This window comes from Rousettus aegyptiacus, unplaced genomic scaffold, assembly GCF_014176215.1.
Source record: "Rousettus aegyptiacus isolate mRouAeg1 unplaced genomic scaffold, mRouAeg1.p scaffold_m13_p_4, whole genome shotgun sequence".
NCBI lineage: Eukaryota > Metazoa > Chordata > Mammalia > Chiroptera > Pteropodidae > Rousettus > Rousettus aegyptiacus.
The window spans coordinates 37,259,400-37,277,847 of NW_023416307.1; the positions used below are offsets into that span (position 1 = coordinate 37,259,400).

Here is an 18,448-nt window from a genome sequence, read left to right on the forward strand (position 1 = left end):
TAGTCTTAGTTCTAATAGGGTCTTTGTTCAATTTTTAATGTACAGAAGTTGTCAGTACTTATAATAACCAGAAGTAGCAATAGCAGGCATTGCTTTTTTGTTCCTAGTCTTGGGTGTAAGACTCCTAAAATTTCCCCAATAAGTACATTTAATGCAGGTTTTGGTAGGTAACCTTTATCAAATTTCTTAGTTTTCTTTTCTTTTCTTTTAACACCTACAGCACCAGGTATTCCTACGTGGTCTCCCATCCAAGTACTAACTAGGCCTGACCCTGCTTAGCTTCCAAGATCAGACGAGATCGAGCATGTTCAGGGTGGCATGGCTGTGGACCTTAGTTTTCTAAGAACTATATGTAGGTAAAAAAAAAATAGCAATGACTATTTCTGCACCTATTGAAATAAACATGTTTTCTCCTTTAGTCTACTATTATAAATTACACTGGATGATTTTCTGATGTTACTTTTCTATCCCTAAGAAAACTCAACAAAAACATTTTTTGAATATAATGTTGGATTCAGTTAGCTAATATTTCATAGATGTTTGCCTTTAGATCATAAGTGTGATTTTCTTTACTTATAGCTTCTATCCAGTGTGGTGTCAAGGTTATTCCAGTCTTATAAATTGAGGTGTTTCTTCTCCTGTTCTATACTCAGCAAAAGACCTGCATAAGACTAATCTTTTTGGTAAAAAGTTACCAAAAACGTCTGGCTTTTTTTTTAATGTGGGAAATTGCCATTTTAATTTTTGAATGCTTATTGGTTTATTCAAGTTTTCTTTTTTTCTTGGGCAAATTTTGGTATTTGATGGTTTCCCAGAAATCTTACACTTGATATATTTTCAAATATATTGGCATTTATCATATTATATATCTAGAGTTATTTCCCCTTTGGTTCATGTCTCCCCTCATTTTTGACACTCAATAACAGATATGACAGCATTATGTCAAATTTATAATTTTTTGAATAATTAAATTTGTTTTTGTTAATCTCTATTTGTTTCAGCTTTTATATTTTAATATTTTTCTTCTTTATGTTTACTCTGTAGGTTCTTGCCTATGAGTCTGTTCTACAAAAAAGAAAACCAGTGGATTAAATACTTATTACTTATTATACTAAAACATTTATTTTTATAATTTATAACATGCAATGTCACCTTTGTTTTAAAGTATACTAATTATACTAAACATGTAATTATTATTTACAGAACTAATAAAGGGATACCATCATGATTTTAAAAATTCAGACAATATAAATAAAGTAAAAGATCCCTTTGAGATCCTCTATGGTCCAAACTGATTGGAGCGGTTAAGGGTTCCAATAGCTATTAAGTGGCTATTAAGTTCTGCAGTTTTCCATTAAAATATTTCTTCAATACATATTTGTTGAACAAACATATGAATGATCTCAAGGGTGGTGAATGCTTTCACCCTCTACATGCTGGTTGATGCTTGAAATTCACCCTTAAAATTTCATTTCTTTTTGCTAAATGCCTTAACACCCTTGTAAATTATAATGCTTATCAGTTAGGATTGTTGTTATTGTTATTTGTTATATTAAGAATTAAAAACATAATATATTACATTTTTCTCATTATAGACAGGCTCAATATAGAAAATGCGAAAACAGGCAAGTGCAAAGGAAAAATCACATCACCATCCAGATGTAAAATATATGTATTACATATGATTTACAGACATTTTTATATACTGTAGTAATATGGTGAACATTTCTCTGTGTCAAGTATCTTTTTAAAACAAACTTTAATAAGTATATCATATTCCATCCTGTGCATGTACCATAATTTATTCAACCAATCTCCTATAGGGGAACACTTGGATTGTTTCCATTTTCTCATGATTTTTAAATAATATTTTGATTATTATATATTTGTATTTTTGAATATATTTATTCTATTGTATATTTATAGCTAATATCTGTCCACATGTTTCTTTTCCTAGGATTGCTGTGTGAAAAGGCCTTCACATTATAAATTTTTAATCTTTTTTCCAAATAGCTCATAACAATGTGACAGTTTTGTGTGTCAGCTTGGAGACTGTATAAGTACCCAGTTATTCAAGCAAACATTAATCTAAGTGTTGCTGGGAAATCGTCATTAAAAGCTAGTCAGTTGACTTTATGTAAAGGTAATCTAGGTGGGCTAATCCATTCAGTTAAAAGGCTTTAATAGTAGAACTTAGGTGTTCCTGAAAAGGAATGCTGTCATAAACTGCAGTCCTTGCCCAAGAATTCCCATTCTGTCCTTACTGATGGCTTGCCGTACATATTTTGGATTTTCCTAGCCAACCAGCCCTCACAATCACATAAGCCAATTCCTTGCAATAAATTTCTTACCCTATAAACCCTGACTGATACACACTGAAATCCTCCTGCCAGCAGAGTATGAGACTGCTCTTGATCATTTGCATCGTAATGTGAAGTTTGTAGATGGACAACTTTTGATAGATCACAATTCCAAAGATTCCTAGCAGAAATGATTAACATACGGTGTTTATGTATGTGTTTTTGTCTATGGTGTGGAGAAAGTGGGGAGAGAAGATATGGGATTAAAAAACATAAAATACTGTGGAGTTAAATGTTTCCAGCTTATTTCACAATTATGTCTAGGGCATTAAGTATATTGCTAGTGTTAAAAGCCATTTGTTTTTTATGGAATGCCTCTAATTCCATCAATGAACTGGATCCTTTAATTAACATTGTGTGGAATTTCTGCATAATCCAGAACACACAGGTCAAAGTAACCTTTTAAAATATAAATCAGATATTACTCCACAAGCTTAAAACAGAAAGATATTGCACTTAGAATAAAATGTAAACTTCTGATCTTGGCCCATATAATTTTACACCTTCCTTTCTAAACTTATTTCCTCCAATCTCCTTTTCCCTCACTTCATCCCAGACATACTGGCCTCCTTTCTTTTCACCAACCATACCACTCTCTTTCCTGTGGACCTGTGGACTTCCCTGTGTCCCCCTAATTTGGGCACTCTTCCTCTAGTTATTCCAAGGATTGGCTTCCTGGGAAAAGTAAGTTAATATTACTTTAGAAAGGACCACCCTGTGTGGCTCAGTCTTCCACATTTTCCTTCAGATAGTCTATCTCATTGCCATTTTTTCTTCTCCAGAGTAGTAAGCACTGTCTGAAATGATCTAATTTACTGCATTTGCTTTTGATATTCACCTATTCTAACGGAACAATATTTATCCAACTCTTATTATATGCACGGCACTGTTTTTAAGCACTTTACATGCTATTAACCTGTTTAATTTTCACAACAACCCATAAGGTAGGTATTATTAGTACTCCAATTGTATAGATGAAGTACCTGAGGCTCATGAAGATGAAGTGGCATCACTTGCAAAACTGCCATCTCACTTGCCAGCTCTAGGAAAAAAATCCCCAGGAAGTTCTGTTGAGTCATGTACAGACCAGCAGCAGCAGCACCTCAAGAATGTTAGAAAATCACACTCAAGCCTCACCTCTAACTCAATGAATCAGAATCTGCAGTTTAACAAGATCCCCAGGTGTTTCCCAAGTATAAAGTTTGAGAAGCACTAGCCAGGATACATCAATTTCCTAAGTCTCGCCTTTAATTCAACACACACACACACACACACGCACACTCACAACTGTGCTCCAAGCCCAGAAAGCCAACTGCACAGAAAAGAGAATGGTGGAGAGGTCAAAGGTTTTCCATTATGCTGTTGACCCAACAAGCAGGAATCCCTCTAGTCTGGTAGCCCCAAGCCGGCCTCCCCCCACCTCCTTTTGGCATTCCCTGACTAAACGAGACGTTGGCCGCTACCTATGACTAGGCTGGTCAGAGCTTTGGAAACACTGAAAAGAGAAGAGAGGGGGAAAAACAGAAGCTGGGCGGCTTGGGGAGTGAACAGCAAACCATTGCTCTGCAGCATTCCCTGTCTACAAACTTTGCCTTCAGCCCTTAACAAAAATGGCGCTCGACATAAGTGCACTTCCGGCCACAGAGCCAAACAAAATCGCGCAGGGCAACAGACCGGAAGTGACCGCCCTTTTGGCACTCCTGCTACTTCTTCTTCCCGCCCCATCCTCCCTTAAGAGGATGAGGCGGCCTGAGGGCTGTGGCTCAACTGCAGTTGCTGGGTGACAAGTCGGAACCAGGACCTTGTGAGTGCCCTCTGTGTTGGCCGCTGGCCGTTTTACTTCTGTCGAGGTGACCTTCATGCGGCCAGGGCCTGGACTGGGGAGTCGTGCACCGGGCGCTCTGTGACGAGGCGCCGCCGCGGTCCTGCGGGAAAGGAGCGAACGAGCTGGGCCAGCGGGCGGCTCCGGCCCGCGGATCCCGCGAGGCCGGAACCCGGGGCGTGGGAAGCCCGGTCCGGCGCGCGGGGGGCGGTGGTGGGGGCTGGCGTCCGCTCTGTCAGCAGGGCTTCCGTGCCCGGTGTGGGAGGTGTAGAAGGCCTTTCCCCAAGGTAGGTGGTTCTTAACCGGCTGAACCGGCTCGTTGCCGTCACCGTGCCTTTCCCACGTAGCTCCTTCGTTCAGTGGGTTCTTGACCCTCTGGATTGCTCAGCCTTCCATATGGCCACTTAGCTGCATTCTTCCCATACACACCAGGGTTGGACTGGTATGTAAACATTTTCGGTTGGTGTCTTTTTCATGAGAAGCTACCTGAAAAAATATTTTGTTAAACTTCCATTTCTTGTAGTTTTCGGTACTTTGGCTGAAACAACAGTGCTCAATTTAAGCCTTGACTTATTTGTTGTGGTGAGAATTTCTTCTTTTTAAATGTCAGTATTGAATTATGATCTTGGAATTTTATTTCTTCACTCTATGTATCTACCGCCACCCACAGAGCTCCAGGTAGAGAAACTTAATAACTTATGTTTGTGAACTCGCTTCGTCTCACTAATCGTGTTCCGTGATATACTTAAGGGTCACATGTCACAATTTAGCCTCAGTTAGTTTCATCTTCACCAAAAGGAAATAAAGTAGAAATTGCAACCAAGATTTTGGCCCGTGGAGTTCACTTATTTTAGTGGATTGTCACTCAAAAGAAGTCTGACTCAAACAGTTCTCCCCAAAAGCAATTATCTCAAAGAATTTTGGTAGTTTAATTTTTCATTGAGGAGTTAATCAGTATTACTGGAAAGCGTTTTTAATTTGCAGGTGTTCGTGATCCAGTTTAATTTGTGCATATCTAACTTCATTTTTCCCTCTAGTAGCATAATGGCAGAAACTACTTCTCCACTGAAGCACTTTGTGTTGGCTAAGAAGGCGATCACTGCAATCTTCGACCAGTTACTGGACTTTGTTACTGAAGGATCATATTTTGTTGAAGGTTAGTTTGTCTAAATTTTTAAAGTAATTACTATTGTGAATATACAAGAGTGCATTATTCTTTTAACCTTAGTTACTGAACACATATATAGGGCATTGTGTTATATATATATTAGAGATGACATTACGAATAAAACTCATTTCTGCCCTCCAGAGGAGGAACATTAAATGGTATTAATGACAACTAAGAAATAAGTGCTTGTATTTGAGGCACTATTCTAAGCACTTTATTAACAATTCATTTTATATTCATTATACATAATATAAATTAATTTAATTATAATTAAATTGGATAAATTTAATTTGAATTATATTATTTCTTAACTCATTTCAGTGACATTAATACCCATTGAGTCCTCATATCAGCAGTGAGGCACAATTTTAATTACACTCATTTTAAAGAGAAAAAAAAAAAACAAGCTTCAGAAAAGTCAAGCAACTTTCCCAAGATCAAACAGCTAGTAAATGCCCAGACTGAAAATCTGGCAGCCCATGTTTAACGATTATACTTATCTCCTCCCCAACTCAGCAGTTAAGCCAAGATCTCAGACCTGTCTTATCCTCTCAAATGGGGCTGGGATGCTGTGGAAAAAGGGTAAAAGTTTTTCTAAAATGACTGTAACCATTCAAACAAAGATGGTAAGGAATGTCTTACTAGGAAATACTGCTTTGGAGATAACTGTTGAAAACTTTTCTGGTTCTTAAGATTATATGACCTTCAAGGGTAGAATGAAAAGGGATTCTGTAAACTTTTCTAGTGACAGTGGGGAAACATTTGCTAGGTTGGTAGAATTAAACTCTTTCCCTTGCCCATCCTAACCCTCCCTCACCAGATTTTGACTTCCTTGCGGGTAGTAATCATGCCTTATTATGGTATGTCTATCACCAAATCAGACACAATTCAAGTTTTGCTAGACTGAGGGAAAAAAAGTACTAGTATAGATTATGTTTCCCATTTGGAAAGAACTTGAACTGGCACAGTGACTTTGAATAGTATGTTGTTATAGAAGAGTTGATAAGTGAAAATGAAGTTAAATGTAATATTTTATGTATATTGAGCCAGTTATAAATTGAGCATTATGCTAGGAACTAGTGAATAGCAGCTTTAGATTCTGAATTTGATTCTACTGGTTCTAGAACCTCAGAAAAAAATGTTGTAAAAAAGACAAAGCAGATAAATTAGGAAGATCATGGAAGAGCAAGAATAAAATGAAAAAGGTGAATGTAATGATATTTAAGCAGTCTTCACCAAATTTCACATATTTTATTAATACAATCGAAAAGTATAATGAGTTATATAAAGCATAAGTTGAATTAGATGAGCACTGGGTAAACTGTATCAGTGTTTGTCTCTCATTGGGACCATTCAGATAGCCAAATGAATTTCCATGTTTTTATGTGCAAAATGAGGTGATAAAAATGAAGTTGTTAGCATGTGTATTCCTGAAATAGAACCAAAACTAAAAGGCATTTTTACTTTTCAAACCCAGGCTTCTTTCCACTTATCTCTATACTTGGAGGAAGGGAGGTTGGAGCTGGGGGATGGGATTCAATCTGCAGTTCTTTTTTTACGTGAAATGAGCTGTTTTGCTCCATCCCTGTGGGAAGCAGACAAGAAGTGATAAGGTAGCAAAGTCTTACCTAGCTTGGAAACCTTGAACCATATTTTTATTTCTTGGGGGTGCCTATTTAGACTTGACTCTTTCTCGCCATGTGGATTCCTGTTTTCAGCTCAAGATTTGAAGATCCAGTCAGGATGGGGACAATAATAGATGAATATTAGGTTCTAATTTTTCTGTTCAGAAATACATTTTTGTCTTATTTGGGATATTTTGTATTTTTGAGGCCAAGGTGAATAATAGACGCCTTTTTTAACTGGGCTCCTATAATTCTTAATAATTTTTAATTTTTTGGGCAGTATTCTTATGACCCATTACTTTTCAAATGACGTATAGAACAAAACAAAAATATATGCATATCTTAGGTTGTATAATTAACCTAATGTTTGTTTATATCATTTTTTCTGATACCATTTCAATTTTGTAGCAACATACAGGAATCCAGAACTTGATCGAATAGCTACTGAGGATGATCTGGCAGAAATACAGGGGTATAAAAACAAGCTTTCCATCATTGGTGAGGTGCTTTCTCGGAGACACATGAAAGTGGCCTTTTTTGGCAGGTAAACCTGTATTATTTCTTCTCAAGGGTAGTTTCCAGAAATCAGCTTTTCTTGTTCATATCCTCATCTTTGTTTCTGATGTTTCAGCAAATGATATTTTCTCTACAATAGTTTCTGCCTGTGTTAATTGTTAAAGCTGTTAGCATGTAAGAGAATTTGTTCATTTTAGCTCCCAATATAAAATGAAACTTTATGAAGGTCAGTCATAAAGCTTTTATTTTTAAGGATGCTCATCCCTAAGAATTGGCTTCTTAGCCAATTATAAGAGTGGAAATACAGCTTATGATACATATAAATTGTGACTTTTTAAAGCTTCTGCTAATTATCAGATGTGTCTTGCAAAAAAATTCTCAGCCTCATGATTCCCAGGGAGAGAATAGGAAGCACCATTCGTTAAGGTAACCATCTAGAGTGATAGAGTGATCTCTGCCATAGCTTCTATATACCTTTAAGGCTCATTTGTTAACTACCTAGGTACCATGTACTCTGTTAGGCACCAGGAATGTAAAGACAATACCTAGGCACATACTTGGTTGCTTAACTATTGTGTGCTATGTACCAATGGAGGCATTTGTTTACTCACTGAGCTAACCTCATAGGCCTTCTAAGCTATTTTTCATCTTAGGACTTTAGCACTTTAGCAAGGTAAAGAATTCTCTTTACCTTGTTTTGCCTATGTCTTGCTTCTTCTTAGTCTTCAGATTTCATCCTAAATGTTACTACCTCAGAAACCTTCCCTTATCACTCTAAAGTATTCCTTCTTAGTTATTCTCTCCTGAAGCACCCTATTTATGGCTTTAAAACATTTTCACAGAGCTCCGTTTTGTTTATGTTTTTTGTTAGTTTCTCTCACTTGACCATACACTCAGGGCCTAACAGAGTCTAGGATGAGGTAGGTCTATTAAAGAGGCCCTACCTCAGATTAGTGTGGAGTAGGAGTGGGAGGGAAGAGGCCTCCTGGAGAGGTGATTACTCAGTTGTCCTACTGGAGAAAGAGAAATAGGTATTTAACTGCATGTGAAAAAGGTTCAGCCCAGATTTAAGGAGATGGAACATTAGACCACATCTTATGATGTGTTAAGTGTCATGGAATTTGGGGCTGTGATTTCAAATTGCCACAAGAAATAAAGTTAGAAAAGGCAAGGATAGCTTTATGAGAAAGGTAGAATTTGCTTTCCACTACTTTATTTTTCTGGAATGTACATTGCTAATATTTGTGTAAATCAAATTGTCAACTCTCATGAAAAATACAGTCTGATGAAATTTTAACAGAATTTGAATTCTAGAAAAGTCAGTCTTAGACCCAGTGGAAGAACAAAGTTTTTACTATTACATTTTGTTTTTCATGTTACGTTTTGTATATTCATTCTTCAGGACAAGCAGTGGAAAGAGCTCTGTTATCAATGCTATGTTGTGGGATAAAGTTCTCCCTAGTGGGATTGGCCATACAACGAATTGCTTACTAAGTGTTGAAGGAACTGATGGAGATAAAGCCTATCTTATGACAGAAGGATCAGATGAAAAAAAGAGTGTAAAGGTATTATATTTGACCTTACAATGTAATGTATCTGAAATAATGCGCGGGTTCTTAAAAAACTTTTATAAAATATCTGCATTCCTGGAGATGGAGGAACCATTAATATATCTATTCATAGCTTTTAAAACTATCACAATATTTTTAATTCTCTAAAATTCTTTTGCTTCAGAGCTAAATTACTGGGTGAAGAAACCCTGTCCTTAACTTAAAATATAAGTAAATTAGGATTGTAAGCTTATTAAATTTTAAAAATAATGTTCCCAATGAAAAGAATATTATTGAAGTGTGTCATTGTTATTTAATCTTAAATATTGTCTTTTTAAGAAAACTTGTTAAAAAAAGGATGAAGAAGTACAAATTAGTAGTTATAAAATAGTCATGGGGACATGGAATACAGCTAGGGAATATAGTCAGTAGTATTGTAATGGCTGTGTGTTTTGTAATGGGTGCTAGAATATTGAAGGGATCACTTCATAAACTGTATAACTGTCTAGCCAATGTACTGTATAACTGCAGCTAATATAAAATAAAAATTAAAAATTTGAGCCCTTAGAATTTGTTTTTGACATATCTGTGCCTTTAGAAATTATCTTCAGAATATTTAGTAAGCATATTTATGAATAAATAATAAGCTTTATCAGATAAGGGCCAATAGCAATTCTTTATCTTTCATAAATTTCTTAAAGAATTCAGTGCCACAAGATTTCAGCCAAAAAAAAAAAAAAATTGTATATAAGATGTTGACTGGAATGAAACCAGCTGGTAAAAGCACTGACTATGGTTACTTTCTCTTAAGTCTTCTTTCCCACAAATGCAAAGATTCAGTATTTGAAGTTCCATACCCTTTTAGTTTTTGGTAAAGTGTAGGTGAATTCATGGGTCTCATTTTTGTGTTGTGAGTTTACTGTTTCTATATCAGGTAATGATCTGTGTAATACCTTTCAGATTAGTAGTGGGGAATAAATAAGATGTACATGAAAATATTTTTCAGACTTTTAACCCATACAAATGAAGAAATCACGTATTATGTAATCAAGATTTTTAGCAAATCAGAATTCAACCTGTGCTTTAGATCCTCAAAGTTAAGTGTGCTATGATACTTTTGAAGAAATCATTCATTTTTCCTGATTGGTGCTCTGTACTTCCAGTCCTCTTCTTTTTTGCCCTTTTACTTTACTCCCCTACTCCAAAATTTAAATTTGTTTACTTCAGGGTGTAAATAGATTTTGTCTTGTGTTCTAATAGTTTACTTTGTAAAAGAAATGCAAAAATAATAGCTAGTACTTTATTGGATACTTGGTATGTACCAGGCACAGTTCTAAATACTTGTAATAACTGAAACCTCAGCACAGTTTGGTCAGATAGGTGCTTTAATTATCTTAATTTTATAGGTGAGGCAACAGGATTTTAGTACAGGTTCATAATTCTGTCAAAAGGTTTATGAAAGCAAGCAGAAAAGAAAAAAACTACTTAACATTGTCACTATGGAGATTTACTTGAACCCTGATCCAGGACTATCATGCCCATCTGAAAATAGATGTTTCCCTTTAAAATTTGATACAAACCACAGATGAACTATAGAGGGTATGCACGTTGATGCCTTTTCCTTGATTAATGATGATTCTTCTGTTCTCTTTTTTTACTAAGCAATGCACATTCATTTTAGAGGAGTCAGATAGTACAAATAGACAAAAAGAAAAACTCTAAAAACCACTTCCCAAAACCAATGGAATTCTTTTGGTATAAAGTTAAATTTGTGTTTCTTTGTATTTTTGAAACGAAATGGTTTTATATCGTGTGCTGTTTTCTGACTTGCTTTTTTTTCTCTTGATATAAATTTCTTTTCTTTCATAAAATATCAATTTCAAGGATTGCATAAGACTCTATTGCCACAGTTTTATTTTGAGGGGCATTTAGAATGTTTATAGCCCTGTTTTTGCAGAATTTGTATGAGTAAACTGTGTTAAGGGTACCAGTATTTTTTTCTACTTAGTAATTTTAAAACTCAGAGTTTAAATCTTTAAAGATTTCTCAGGTGGTTTTATTTCAAATTATTTAAAGTTCTGCTTTTTGTATGCTTTGAAAAAATAAATATTATACCAAATCTAGTATTTAAAATTTTTATTTAATTTTATTACAAGTAAAGTTTTGTTTTTTTCTTCCTCACACTTTAGACAGTTAATCAACTGGCCCATGCCCTACATATGGACAAAGACTTGAAAGCTGGCTCTCTTGTGCATGTGTTTTGGCCAAAGGCAAAATGTGCCCTCTTGAGAGATGACCTGGTTTTAGTGGACAGGTAAAATTACGTACGAATTGCATTTTCTCCTATGAAGGTATATTTAATAGAATGATGCTGCTTAAATTTAGTGTACACATAAAGATTTTAAATGTTCAATTGCTGCTTTGCTCTCAACAGATAAAATATTGGTTTTTGTACTTTAATGATATTATAAAAGTGCTAATTTTTTTCTATTAAAAAAATTTCGAGGATGGCCACTTTTTTGGTTTGTTTGTTTACCTAGACTAACTTTGTAGTTTGTGTAAGTGATTGGATCTTAGAGATTTGCTAATTCTAGATACCTTACATAACTAATTCTAAATAGCTAATTTTTTAAAGTAGGAATGAATTCATCCTTGAGAGCAAGTTTCCCAAAATAACTTTGCTGGCCAATTCTTATAGCTTTTCATTGTTTAAAATTAATCAAGTACTCTTGGAATTTTTTTCCCAACTCTTTTGATTAATCTGCATTTATTATATATATTTGAAATCATTCTACTACACTGGTACTTAATCAAGTGATAATGTATACTCGTTAAGCAATGTCATTAACCAAAAAAGACAGTTAAACAGAGTTTTTAAAAATTTTACTGTGTTCTGTTTTCTTGAGTTAAAATTTCAGTGTCCTATGGGAAACCATTTTGTTTTTGTTGATGGGCTCTCCATTTAATTGGAAAGTGTTTCAAGTAATCAGAAATAGCTCAGATGAGAGAAATTGCTTGTGAAATAAAGCTATTTGGTTTAAATATAGTAATAGCAAATTAATTTTGCTTTACTTCATGGCCAGATTATATCCATGACACCAACTCGTCACAGGATACATCAGGCCAACCTATAGAGATAGTTGCACTATAATTTTTATTGTAAAGATTGTATATTAAGTTTATGTCTAGCAGATGATGTTTTATTTTTTATTACTTATGCTTATAAACAGTCTTCTCTGAGCTGTACTGCTGGACATAGCTGCTTGTACCTTCATTTGATTATGTATTAGCCTAGTTTGGGTTTTTGTACTTATTTTTTAGCCTTCCAAAGCATAAAAATTTAAAAGATTAAAATATCAACCATGTTATTTGTTTTCTTAAAAACATGGGGTTATTTGTCTTTAGTAAACTTTTTTAACATTTGCTGTCAACTGGATAGGTTCTTATCAGCAGAATAAATATATAAAATTATATAAAGCACATACTCTCAACTTACACAACTGCTCATTTATAGAAAGTAAATCTCCTAGGCTTCATACTGATGATTGGTAGAAATTCTGTCCTTTAGACTTTAAACAGTTTGTAAAAGTTTAAAAAGTTGTCTTTCTGTAATCCAAATTTTCTTTTAAAAAAATATAATTTTTATTTCATTTCCATTAGTCCAGGTACAGATGTCACCACAGAGCTGGATAGCTGGATTGATACGTTTTGCTTAGATGCCGATGTCTTTGTTTTGGTTGCAAACTCCGAATCAACACTAATGAACACAGTAAGATTTAATCATGTTATGTTGTTTGAGTGGTAGGAAAAGTGAGGGACATCCAAACCTTAGATCAGGAAGAACTTCTAATGTCAAGGGTAAATGAGGGAGTTTGTGTTTCCATGGGAGTGGAAGGGCTGGTTCTGGTCTCGAGCTTCTAGTTAATTTTGGAGTTCAAAGTGTGGTACATCTGTTTTGTTAACATTTACTGTGGTTATTTGCCTGTTTCAGGAGTGGGCACCAAAATTGTTAGGATGCTGACATTTAATAAAGTTTAAACTTTGAATAAATTTTAAACACTAACCACCTCACATCCTTTCTGGCAGGCAAGGCTTTTCTATTTTGAGTTTTGTCAACCTTTTCCAGCTTTACCTGTCTAAACTCTAAACTGCTATCAAACTTAGAAGATTGTTTTTCTGGAATGTCTAGAGCCAATTAAACCCTCCAGATTTTAGATAATCTAATACCTAAAACTACTATTTTTAAAAATTGTTATTCATCCAAAGCATTCAGATGGCCAGATACCACTGTAACTTAGGAATTACCAGCAAGACTTCAATTTTGCTGGTAACACCTAGGTTACAGTAGTTTCTGGCCATTTGTGTACTGTCTGGTCGCTGTGTTATTAGTGTTTATATGGCTCAGTGGCCCATTCTATATCTAGACCAGGATGCTGCAACAACACTGACAGTTATTTTCATAACCTGATGATATAACAAATAGATAAATATTTAAAATTTGTGTTAGAATAACTCCATTATTTGGGTGTTAGATAAACTTTGATACACATTCTGACTTTGGTGCCTCTGTTTATGCTCTTCTTTGCCCACAATTCCCCCCTCCCAACTTTTTATCTTTTTAAAAAACCTTATTATCACTACTTTCAAGCCGATCTTTATCACCACTTCCTTATTTATGGAGCTTTTCATAATTTCAACTAGATATGGCATCTCCTTCCTCTGAATAGTTCCAGCATTTATTTATAGTATTTATGGCATATACCTTTCTCTGTTGTTTATTATGATGTGTGTCTTAGATTATTATTAATTTACTTAGTCTAAATCTTAAAAAAGATTTGAGGTAGCTTTTTGAGAATATGGACCGTCATATCTAGCAGTTCCTTTTATGTCTTGTATTTAGCAGAGGCAGTAAAATATTCTTTAAATTGAATTTCAAAGAAAGATTCATGGCAGGAGCAAGAAACTCTTTATTTTTCCCTTGTATTTTTATTTTCTCATCTTTGAAAAGTTCAATGTTCGGAGTGCTTCAGTTCAAATTTTTAGATTAAAATAAAGCTTCAATAATATATAGAAATATAAAATAATAGCTTTTAAATATGAACATACTGTTGGGCATTTGATGTTTTTCAGGAAAAACACTTTTTTCACAAGGTAAATGAGCGACTTTCCAAGCCTAATATTTTCATTCTGAATAATCGTTGGGATGCCTCTGCATCAGAGCCAGAATATATGGAAGATGTAAGTTATTTTTTTTTCTTAAGTTTTGAGATACAGTCATATACATTGTTATCTGAGAAAAATACCTATTGTCTAGAACATTGTAAGCAGCTATTCTCTTACTCGAGAAAAGAATATAATTATAGAATCTGAAGTCAGTATGTGATAGATAAGAATATTAAGCTACTTTGAAGGAAACTTGTATTATAAAAGTAGTATTTATTCATTTTACATCTTGACACTTAATTTTTGTTTTAATTTTTTATTGAAGTATAACAAAAAGTGTACAAATCATAAGTGTTCATTCCATGAATTTTACTAATTTAACACACCTTTGTCAGGATCCACATCAAGAAGCAGAACATTCCAGGATCCACCTGCCCTTCCCATTCTCTGTTCTCCCTCCCAAGGATAACCACTTATCATGACTTCTTACACCTTAGGTTAATTTTTTCAGTTATTCAACTTTATATAGTGGAATCATATCGTATTTTCTTTTTGTTTCGTGTTTCCTTTGTCCAATATTACATTTGTGATATGCATCCATACCGTTTTGCATAGTCGAAGCTCATTCTCACTGCTGTACAGTATTTCATCCTGTGATTAACTACAATTGATTGATTCATACTGTTAGTGATGGGCATATGGGTAAATTTCCTGTATTTAGTTATCATGAATAATGTTGCTGTGCATATTCTTACATATGTCTTTTTGGTGCACATAGTATACATTTCTGCTGGGTATGTACCAGTGGTTCTCAGTGTGAGGGGTTAGACACTTTTGACCCTAGAGAATATTTAGCCATGTCTGAAGACATTCTTGCTGTCACAATTGATGGAATGTGCTTCTGTCATCTAATGGATAGAGGCTAGGGATAATAGTAAACATCCTATATCACAGAATACCCACCCCTCCAAAGATTTATCTAACTCAAAATGTCAATACTGCAGAGATTAGTAATCCGTAGGTTTATGTTTAGGAGTAGAATTGCTGAATTCCAGATTAAGAATATGCTATTTTAGTAACCATGGCCTAAGAATTTTCTAAAGTGCTGGTACCAGTTCATACTTCTACCAGCTGAATGAGAGTTTCGAGTGATTTATATTCTCACCAACGCTTGGTATTATTGTTTTTCATTTTAGTCATGCTGATGGTTTTAGAAACTTCTTTTTAGAAAGAATAGTGTATCTGGCATTTGGTCTATAAATAATATTTTATTTGCTGGATATACTACTTTTTATGATTTTAATAGTGGTGTCTGTTTTAAAGAATTAGAAAACACATAAAAAATGAAAATTCACACTATCCTGTCACTGTTCACATGCTAGTTTATTTGCTTTCATTGTTCCCCCCACACTCAAAATTAGAATTTTGCTTAATGTGAAGCTTTATATTCTGCTATTATTGACTCTTATTTTATAATCATACTCTTTCAAATTGGTGACTCATTTAATCAGAGAATTAGGAAAGGTCACCCACAGGTAGTTCTTCCCCATTCTTATTTAGCTTAATTTTACTAAGTGTTAACATAGAGATTTCTTATCATAGCCATAATGCTTAAGGCTTGTACTAAACCCTAATTTTAACCCTTAGTCCTAATTTTAACACCCGGTGCTAACTGTAAACCTAACATTACAACTCCGACCCTAGCTAATGCATTCTCCCCCACTTTAAATTCCCAGTGTTTTTAAGAAAAGAAATATACTCTTTATGTCCTGATTTTAAAATAAATAATAGCTTCATTGTAGCAAATTTATTGTAGCACTTATTTCCTAATTTCAAAAGTATTAAAAGCCTCATTGTAGAAAATTTAGAAAATACAAAAAGCATAGGGAAGAAATTAAAATGCTACCCATTCTTGTGAGTATTGGCTTGTATGCCACCTATTAATTTACATATATATACACATTTTATTTCTTTGTTGTTATATAATCATGTACATCCTTAATACAGAATTAGCAACTTCTTCCCATGCCATTAAGATATTTGTCTATAATATGTTTTATAATGGTTGCATAGAATTTGATGGTCCATCAGAATTTTAAAGTAAATGTTCAAAAGGAGACGCATTTAAGTTAAGAGACAGGTTTCCTGTCACTAAGTATCAAACTTTATTAGAATTATAATTAGGATTTGTTAAACATATGGGAACTATTGCTATGATATCACTATAAATGGAGTTTAATATAGGCCTGTAGCTGTTATTTTTGTTTAATTATTAGAATTCTTTTGATACCCTGTTTTTCTCTAGGTACGCAGACAGCACATGGAAAGATGCCTACATTTCTTGGTGGAGGAGCTCAAAGTTGTGGATCCTTTAGAAGCACGAAATCGTATCTTCTTTGTTTCTGCAAAGGAAGTTCTTAATGCTAGAATGCACAAAGCACAGGGGATGCCAGAAGGTGGTATGTATTCATTATAGATTTCCTTTCAAAATCCAAGTGTAGGTTATAAAAACAGCATGCTAGAAATCCAACCTTATTATGTATTGGGATTTTTAATCTTCACCTGACTGTTACAGGTGGGGCACTTGCGGAAGGATTTCAGGCAAGATTACAGGAGTTTCAGAATTTTGAACAAATCTTTGAGGTAGGAATTTTGTGAATGTATTGGCTAATGTAAGACCCTAACGTTGGTTGAAGAGTGATCATAATGTTCTATTTTCACGATTTATCTTTGTCAATAACTTTACTATTATTTAGTGTAGTTACACAACAAGTGAAGCAAGGAAGGTTCGAAGAAAGGAATTCCCTGCAAAATGGATGATCCGTAAGAAATGAGAATTAAAGATTGTAATTTCTTAATCACTTTCCTTATGTATTTGTATTTCACCGAGAAACACTTTCTAATATTGCTTGTGTTTTACATTGAGGGAACTTCTCTATTGTCAGTAATTTGGGGCAAGATTAAACAAATATAATGGCTGTTGGGATGGAATAGAGAGAGCATAATGAAGATCATTTTTCTTTTGTACCATAGTATATATAAATAGATATAGAACAGAGTTAATGTCATTCGATGGAAGTTTATTACATTTCTAAACTGTTGTTGCTTGTTAATTCTCTACACTTTATGTCAGATGTTCCTAAACACATGAATGAATACAAAAATAACTAAGATACAGGTCCTATACCTTAGGAATGTGGTAGGAATTACCGAGGCACATGGAAAGCCACTGTGTGTGCAGCATTGGGGAGGGAGGATACTTCTTTATGTTTTGGTGTCGGTGTCTTATTCAGAGACATTAAAATTCATCCTGCATTTGACTGAAAAGTTCTTTAGGTGTTAAAAGATACAGATGTTAAAAGACATCTGAACTCTTATTTAGCCCTATTTATCTCTGCTTAGATTACATATCCTTCTCTTTAATTAAACATTTGTTCACTATCCCCCATCTTTAATTTGATGAGAAGCAGATTATTAGGTAGATGAAGACAAAGAATTTAAGGAAGAAAAACCCAATACCAATTATCTTGGTGAGATCTGATTATTCAGAGGCCCCTGGAATGTCAACAAATATCTTCTCAAGCTAGGCTGTAGGATACATGAAGTCCTAGTTACCTTTTTATTTTCTTTTTTTAGCTTTCACAAGCGATTTGATACTCTCCTCACTCTTATCAGTTATTTTATCCATAGGGAAAATATTGGGGAAAGGATCTCTTCTGTTTCCCTTTTCCTTTTTTACTTATTGACCTTTACTTCCTTCCTTTCCTTCTTTTCTCCCTTTCCTTAGCTTGTCTTTCCTTTCCTGTTTGTCAGATCATATACTATTCTATTATGCATTTGTATCTTTTTCATATTGGTTTCTGGTACAGTTTTTGCTTTCCCAGAATATCTCCTTAAAGAGGTGGGAATGAGAAGAATAAAAAATGTACAGTAGAGTGCTGGTTCCCAACCCTGGCTGATCTTCAGAATCACATGAGATACTTTAGAGATCTGCAGATTCCTGACCTATCCCAGATACTGATCTGGTTGCACCAGGATGCACCTAGAAATCTGTATAAATTCAAAGCTTTCCACGTGATTGTAATAATCATGCAGACTTGGGAAATTACTTTTTTTTTTAATCAGAAAGTCCGTTTGGGGATCTAAAAATTATATACAGAAAAAAACTGTTTATGAGCAATAGACTTTTAAATAAATTCATGGAAAATGTCAGGATTTAAAATTTAATATTGGAAATGTGAGGT

The 18,448-nt window shown here is 34.4% G+C and overlaps 1 protein-coding gene and 1 pseudogene across 4 annotated transcripts in view; one reads left to right on the top strand and one right to left on the bottom strand.

The window, feature by feature from the left end:
• Positions 1–211: 211 nt before the first annotated feature.
• LOC118602558 lies at positions 212–330 on the bottom strand (annotated as a pseudogene).
• A 3,708-nt stretch (positions 331–4,038) lies between these two features.
• Positions 4,039–18,448, top strand: part of MFN1 (mitofusin 1) — a 29,096-nt gene continuing 14,686 nt past the window's right edge. The window contains exons 1-9 of one of the 4 annotated variants that reach the window (XM_016159734.2): positions 4,039–4,164; positions 5,220–5,338; positions 7,384–7,519; positions 8,894–9,056; positions 11,231–11,355; positions 12,702–12,810; positions 14,172–14,279; positions 16,510–16,663; positions 16,780–16,847. In XM_016159734.2, coding sequence (XP_016015220.1) covers positions 5,227–5,338; positions 7,384–7,519; positions 8,894–9,056; positions 11,231–11,355; positions 12,702–12,810; positions 14,172–14,279; positions 16,510–16,663; positions 16,780–16,847 — 975 coding nt within the window. In that variant the 5' untranslated portion in view covers positions 4,039–4,164; positions 5,220–5,226. Of the gene's footprint in view, positions 4,165–4,348; positions 4,470–5,219; positions 5,339–7,383; positions 7,520–8,893; positions 9,057–11,230; positions 11,356–12,701; positions 12,811–14,171; positions 14,280–16,509; positions 16,664–16,779; positions 16,848–18,448 lie in introns of those variants that run through there. The other 3 variants (XM_016159883.2, XM_016159800.2, XM_016159955.2) reach the window with 3 other exon arrangements.